At 35.8% G+C, this 6,793-nt stretch overlaps 1 protein-coding gene across 1 annotated transcript; it reads left to right on the forward strand.

Moving 5' to 3' along the window:
- The first annotated feature begins 558 nt into the window (after nucleotides 1-558).
- LOC125248922 (olfactory receptor 52E8-like) lies at nucleotides 559-1,936 on the forward strand. The gene has a single exon (XM_048161080.1). The coding sequence runs from the start codon at nucleotides 675-677 to the stop codon at nucleotides 1,716-1,718; it is 1,044 nt and encodes a 347-aa protein (XP_048017037.1). The 5' UTR covers nucleotides 559-674; the 3' UTR covers nucleotides 1,719-1,936.
- The last annotated feature ends 4,857 nt before the right edge of the window (nucleotides 1,937-6,793 follow it).

Raw genomic sequence — 6,793 nt, forward strand, 5'->3', positions numbered from 1 at the left:
TTATTTTTGCGCATAAAAAGTATTTGTCACTTCATAAAATTAAGGTTGAATTACTGCAGTCACATCGGATATTTTAACGATGTCTTTAGTACCTTTCTGGACCTTTAAAGTGGTGGTTAAATTGCTGTCTATGGAGGAGTCAGGTACCTCTCGGATTTCATCAAACATATCCTAATTTGTGTTCCAAAGATGAGTGAAACTCTTACGGGTTTGGAACAACATGAGGGTGAGTAATTAATGACAGAATTTTCATTTTTGGGTGAACTAACCCTTAAGTTAATCTTTGAATTACTGTAATATGATGGTGCTCAAATGAAAACACAAGGGGCAATAGTAGAGATTGTTTTCAATCAAAAACAAATAAAACAAAACAAAAAAACAACTACAACATACAAAGATTAGATCGTGTTCAAAAGGTCATCAAAGCTCTCGAGTGAATCAGGCAGCCAATTATCTCTGCAGCATGACAGAATAAGGATGAGCACTGGATTTACAGCTGTATATTTAAAAGTAGCTCACAAGCATTCAGACAGTCACTGTCATTGTCTTTGACTCTAAAGCTTAATGTTTATTTATACAGGTTTGTGATTCAAATCATTATGCTCAAATTTATATGCAACTTTTTCTAGCATTTGAAAATAACTGTTAAATGTGTGAACTTACATTTTTTTCTTATGTATTTTTCTTATGGTAATTTATATTTTCAGCTTGTGCAAAACAACAAATGCAAAGTTACCATGAGTTCTGTAAATGTAAGTTTTTCACAGAATATCTCGATTGTTCATCCTCAATACTTTTTTATCATTGGACTTTCAGGAATACCACATAGCACTTATTACTATATATTTTTATTTATGATTTATTTTGTTACTATCTTTGGGAACTCTGTAGTTCTTCTCATTATAGCTCTTCACCGGAGCCTGCACAGTCCAAAGTACATTGGCGTGTTTAACTTGGCCTTGGCTGATATTGGTGAAACTAATGCACTGATTCCTAACATGATGAGGACTTTTCTGTTTGACTCACAGTACATCTCATACAATGCTTGTTTGGCAAACATGTTTTTTGTGTTCTTCTTCAGTAGTTTGCAAAGTGTCACTCTTCTTGTTCTGGCATATGATCGCTTCATTGCAATTTGTTTGCCATTAAGATATCATGCAATTGTGAACAATACCAGTATGGTTTTAGTTTTTCCAGCAATATGGGCATTTAATTCTTCTGTGGTGGCCTTGATGGTGTCTTTGATCACCCGACTTTCAATTTGCGAATCCAATGTAATACAGAGTTATTTTTGTGATCATGGACCAGTGTTTAGGTTGGCATGTAATGACTATAACCTTAATAAGTCTGTGGGATTTGTCATCACATCTTTATACCTTATAGCACCTTTGGTCATTATATTCCTGTCATATTTGGGCATTTTTCTTGCTTTAAGCAGAATTACAACTTGGGAAAGACGTTTAAAAGCGCTTAAGACCTGTGTTTCACACCTGTTGTTAGTAGGGATTTATTTCTTCCCAATATGCTTCACATACCTAGCACAACTCTTGCTTGCTCTCACTCCCAATGGCAGAGTCATTAGCACATCTCTGGCATATGTTGTTCCACCAACACTAAATCCCATCATTTATGTTTTAAACACAGCTGAAATCAAAATCTTATTGCGAAAAATGCTTGACAACAGATCTTCACCAATTAGAGATAATATTTCAAAATGACTGCAATTATTGTTTTTTTTTTTTAATTCTTAATATTTATGATAATATATAAATAAAAGCATCATCAGTACTGGGACTGCATGTATGTGTTGGTGAATAGCAGTTATATGGTATTTATGTACTTGTTTATTTATGAATCCAGTTGTTTTCAAGTGTATATGTACTGATTGTGGTCTTACTGACATCGAGGCAAAACTTGAAAAGGAAGAATATTTTATAATGCAATTTGTTAATGTTGTGTTTACTTATTTTATGTTACTCTGGGGTTTCAGCCACCAAAATTGTATTAGCTTTCGTCTTTCACTCTTAGTAGTGGGTAAATTCAAATAAATGTTTTGTTGTTGTTGTTTTGTTGCCATCTGAAGAAAAATGTGACATATAAACAATATTTGACATATAAATAATATTTGAATAAATAAAATAACATTTATAATATTTTCATCTTTGAACTTCTTATAAAGGTGTCCATTTGCATGTGAGGTTTATTTTTGGTCACCACTAAACTGATTGTTGATATTAATTGAAAAAATAAAGATAATAACTTTACACAAAATTAATGATTCTCTGTTGTATTTAATTATTGCTGTTATATGCCACTTAAATGCCACTTACATGCTGACACAAGTAGCACTTTAGTAGCAATGTCATTCTGTAAATCCAAAGGCCTTCAGCTTTCATTCATGACAATGAAAATGTTCCTAAATATTTAAAAATTAAAAGTAAGTATGGAAAATACAGACTATTTCCAAAGTCATTTAAATTATATTTTATGAGAAAAATATCTTTATCCAAGTCGATATCACAATGCAAATTAAGGGTTTTCACAAGTTCGCCATTCAGTCTGAATGGTTAATGGTAAAACAAACTTGGCTTGCTGTCCTCGAAGGAGGCTCAACCCGAGGCTCAGCTCGAGCTCTGAGTTAAACCCCCCTATTACAGTACTGCGCGTAGGGAGAATAAGAGAAATAGAGGAGGAGGTAGGAAGGAGGAGGGATGCTGGAAGAATTGTCGCTGGGATGACGCAGTGACTGCTGCTTATATACGCTTGTAATGATGATTGACAGGACTGAATGTTTAGGCTCCTCCCGAACCTACATTTGGAACTACATTTAATGTCACACTCTCAACTGCATGAATTCTGTTTACTCTAGTCCTTCACTGCCATACAGCAATATTTTAATAAGAGTTTGTTTTTGTGTAAAACTTAGCGATCAATACTTTTATTACTATCAACACAATACAATGTTGCATTGCAGTTATCAGGGCACATAATAGACTAACATATGTTCATCCTTGAATTACTGTAACGATATGCACAAATGAGAGCACAAAGATGAATTGTTGTGAAGATGTTTGCTAACCAGTAAAAAAATAGATCAGATAACTTAATACTACTACTACTACTAATAATAATAATAATAATAATAAATATAAAAGATGATACATTTCAATTTTGGTGAAAATCGGAGCAGCGGTCTGGGAGGAGTTCAAAACAGTAGGTTTTTAAAGAAAAACAATATAGCGGACAGGAAGTTCAGCTGACTATCGCAAATTTGATATCTGTGTTCTCAGCGTTACCCAAGGAATCAACTGAGACCAGTTTCATTAATGAGTTTAAATAGTCAAAAGTTATAACTTTTTTGACCACAAGGTGGTGCTGGTCCGAAACTTCTCAGGCTTTTTCAGGGTATTGTGCTGATGACCCATACCAAGTTTCGTTAAGATACGCTAATGCGTTCGTAAAATTCAGCATTTTAGCACAAAATTCAAAATGGCCGACGGCCAAAATGGTTGATATGCAAACATTTTATATTATTTGACTCGGCATGATGCCCTGAATCTAACGAGACCAAATTCATGATTGTTGGACAAAGCCATCAGAAATTATAAGCAAAAATAGCCATTTTTCATATCTCCGCACCAGTAGGTGGCACTGCGCCGAAACACTGCATGATACCTCAGGTCATGCTTGTGATGACATGTACCAAGTTTGGTCTGAATACAATAAAGTGAGCCTATACAGCCTTACGTCTGTTTTCGCAAGCGCAACATTAAATTTCCCCGCATGTTTTTCGAAAACGATTTGACGAATCGACTTAAATTCCATAACTTTTTGTCGGCATGGTCTGAAGATGATCTGGTTCAATTTTCATGAAAATCGGAGTAACGGCCTAGGAGGAGTTCGAAAAAGTATGTTTTTCAGAAAATTAAAAATGGCGGGAAAAATTTTCATGATGGAAACGCATTCGAATCGGCTTGACCCAAGGAATCAGAGGAAAAAAGAATTTTGTTTCTAGCCCTTACGGTTCAAAAGTTACTAGCATAAACATAAGTGCAAATTTGGACAGCTGGTGGCGCTAGAAGGATTGAGTTAGAGACTCCAAATTTGCTATGGACAAAGGTCAGACTGTCCTCTAACTGTGTGCCAAATTTCACAACTTTCCCGCAAGCAGTTCTATGGGCTGCCATAGACTTCAAGAGCGGAAGAAGAAGAAGAAGAAGAATCGAAAATAAAACTAAAAAGAATGCCAACAGATACATTAGGTGCCTCTGCTCCTTCGGTGCTTGGCTCCTAAAAAAAAAAAAAGAATGGCAACAGATACAATAGGTGCCTACGCACCTTCGGTGCTTGGCCTCTAAATATAGCTGCAAGCAGCAATTACGGGGCCAAGCACAAAAACAGCACAATAAGCCAGCCAACATGGCTGTGAGCATCAGACCAACTGCAACAGTGAGCACTTAAAGACCCATCATTTTAGGCAAAAGAGCTGAAAAATGATCAAAAATGAGAATTTACTGGTGCATCACTTTCGACCAATAGGTGGCGCTGTGACCAATGGTCAAAGTAAGGTGACGGTGACTGATGTAAAGTTTGGTGTCAATCTGCCAAAGCATTGCAGAGATACAGCTTCAAGAGTCGTTTTTGCATCATGCCTCAAATTCGTTGCTCCAGTATACGAAAACGGTTTGACCTACAAAAAAGTAGGTTTTTAAAGAAAAACAATATGGTGGACAGGAAGTTCAGCCGACTATGGCAAATTTGATATCTGTGTTCTCAGCATGACCCAAGGAATCAACTGAGACCAGTTTCATTACAATCAGTTAAAATAGTCAAAAGTTATTAGAATTTTTGTAAATTTTGTTATAACTTTTGACCACAAGGTGGCGCTGGTCCGAAACTTCTCAGGCTCCTTCAGGGCATTGTGCTGATGACCCTTATCAAGTTTCGTATACATAAGATACACTCATGCGTTCGTAAAATACAGCATTTTAGCACAAAATTCAAAATGGCCGACAGCGATAAAGCGTTGCAGAGATACAGCCTTACGTCTATTTTCACAAGCACTACATACAATTCGTTTGCGTGTGTTTCGAAAAAGGTTTGAGGAATCGATTTGAACAACAAAGTGAACAGGTAGTCAGACAGTGATCATCAGTGTTGGGCAGGTTACTTTAAAAAAGTAATCAGTTATAGTTACTAGTTACTTCTCAAAAATAGTAACTGAGTTAGTAACTGAGTTACATCATTATAAAAGTAACTAATTACCAGGGAAAGTAACTATTGCATTACTTTAAAAAAAAAAAAAATCCAAAATGTCAAATAACTTGGATTCCCCCAATATTAAATATAAGTCTAAAAATAAATTATGCTTGATCCGACTCATGACTCATGATCAGCTCTTGCAGGGGCGGATCTATTGGGGTGGCACGGGGTGGCAACTGCCACCCTAAAAAAAAAACTTTGCCACCCCAGAAATATCACAGAATAAAATATAAATGTAAGCAGTGTTTCAAGTACTGCAGTGGCGCTTCAATGTGATGACCTAAAAAAGACAGCGTAACGCAAAATAATGTCAAGAAAACACGTCTTTCAATAAACTGCATGATGGTTGCACGCGCACGCAGCGCGCCCAGTGTAATCAGCTTCATTAACAAATGACTCTTATGAACCGGTTCTTCGTGAGTCAAAAACACAGCGCAGCCAAGTTCACTTACGAATTGTTTTTCTAGTTGTTCATGAAACGGAAAATTACTGCTTCTCGGCTAACTCAGAAGTCCTCTGAGAAATGTAGTCCCAAGAATAATTGTTTTAAACTTAATTACAGTACACAGTACCAGTACTTTAGATGAGGGAAATTTCACTATTCTATGTACAGTAAACTGGAGCACATATTGTAACACACTCAAACTTGTGATTGTCAACTTTCTTTGTGTGTACTTTCATTTTTTATGTGTACTGTATCTTTGCAGAACTACGAAATGACTGCCTAGGGACATAGTATTGTGTCAGAAAACCAATACTGTCAATACTGTTATAGTACTGTATACTGTAATGAAATTTGTCCAAATGTGCAAAGGATGGTGAATTTATCCCCCCCCCCCCCCCCCCCTTTTTTTTTTTTTAACTGTACTGTAATTGACAGTAAAGGCTACTGTATTGTGATGCATTTGATTTTGTCAGAAAATAATATGCTTTTCAGAGGTGTAAAGTATTTCAGTAAATGTAATTAGTTACTGTACTTAAGTATCTTTTTGGCTACTTTGTAATTGTACTGAGTATCAAAGATATTTACTCTCTACTTGACTACATTTTAGAACAAGTAAATGTACTTTTTACTCCACTACATTTGTGATGAGTAATGCAATTACAAATTAAATTTTGCACGCCACCTAACTTTTTCTGTAGCAGTTTTTTTCTGATATAAAGAAGCGATATTGCCATCTAAGGGCATTGAAGGTACTATATCTTGTGCATTTTGCTTTCACTCACCCAAACTTGTCAACAAGGATACTTTATGTGAATGTGAGTGCATTAGCAGGTAGTTGCTGATCGCAGGTGTTTGATTTTTGAGATGAGGTCATGACTGCAGCTGGTGATGAGACTCAAACCAGCACATACAGGAGACTTTGACTATTTAATTTTACTTAACATTGTTTTATGTATCCACTATATTAACAAGACCTTTTTGAAGAATATTGGTTTACTTTCTGTGCACTTGAGTTTAACTGAGACTTGAGAGTTTGTAGACGTTTAAAAGGTTGTTGTGTCGACCTTGCTTTATTGCAATATTGAG

Source organism: Megalobrama amblycephala, linkage group LG16 (assembly GCF_018812025.1).
Source record: "Megalobrama amblycephala isolate DHTTF-2021 linkage group LG16, ASM1881202v1, whole genome shotgun sequence".
In the NCBI taxonomy this organism is placed as follows: Eukaryota; Metazoa; Chordata; class Actinopteri; order Cypriniformes; family Xenocyprididae; genus Megalobrama; species Megalobrama amblycephala.

Coding starts and splice junctions, on each gene's coding strand:
- LOC125248922 (XM_048161080.1), top strand. CDS start 675: ATGTATTTTTCTTATGGTAATTTATATTTTCAGCTTGTGCAAAACAAC.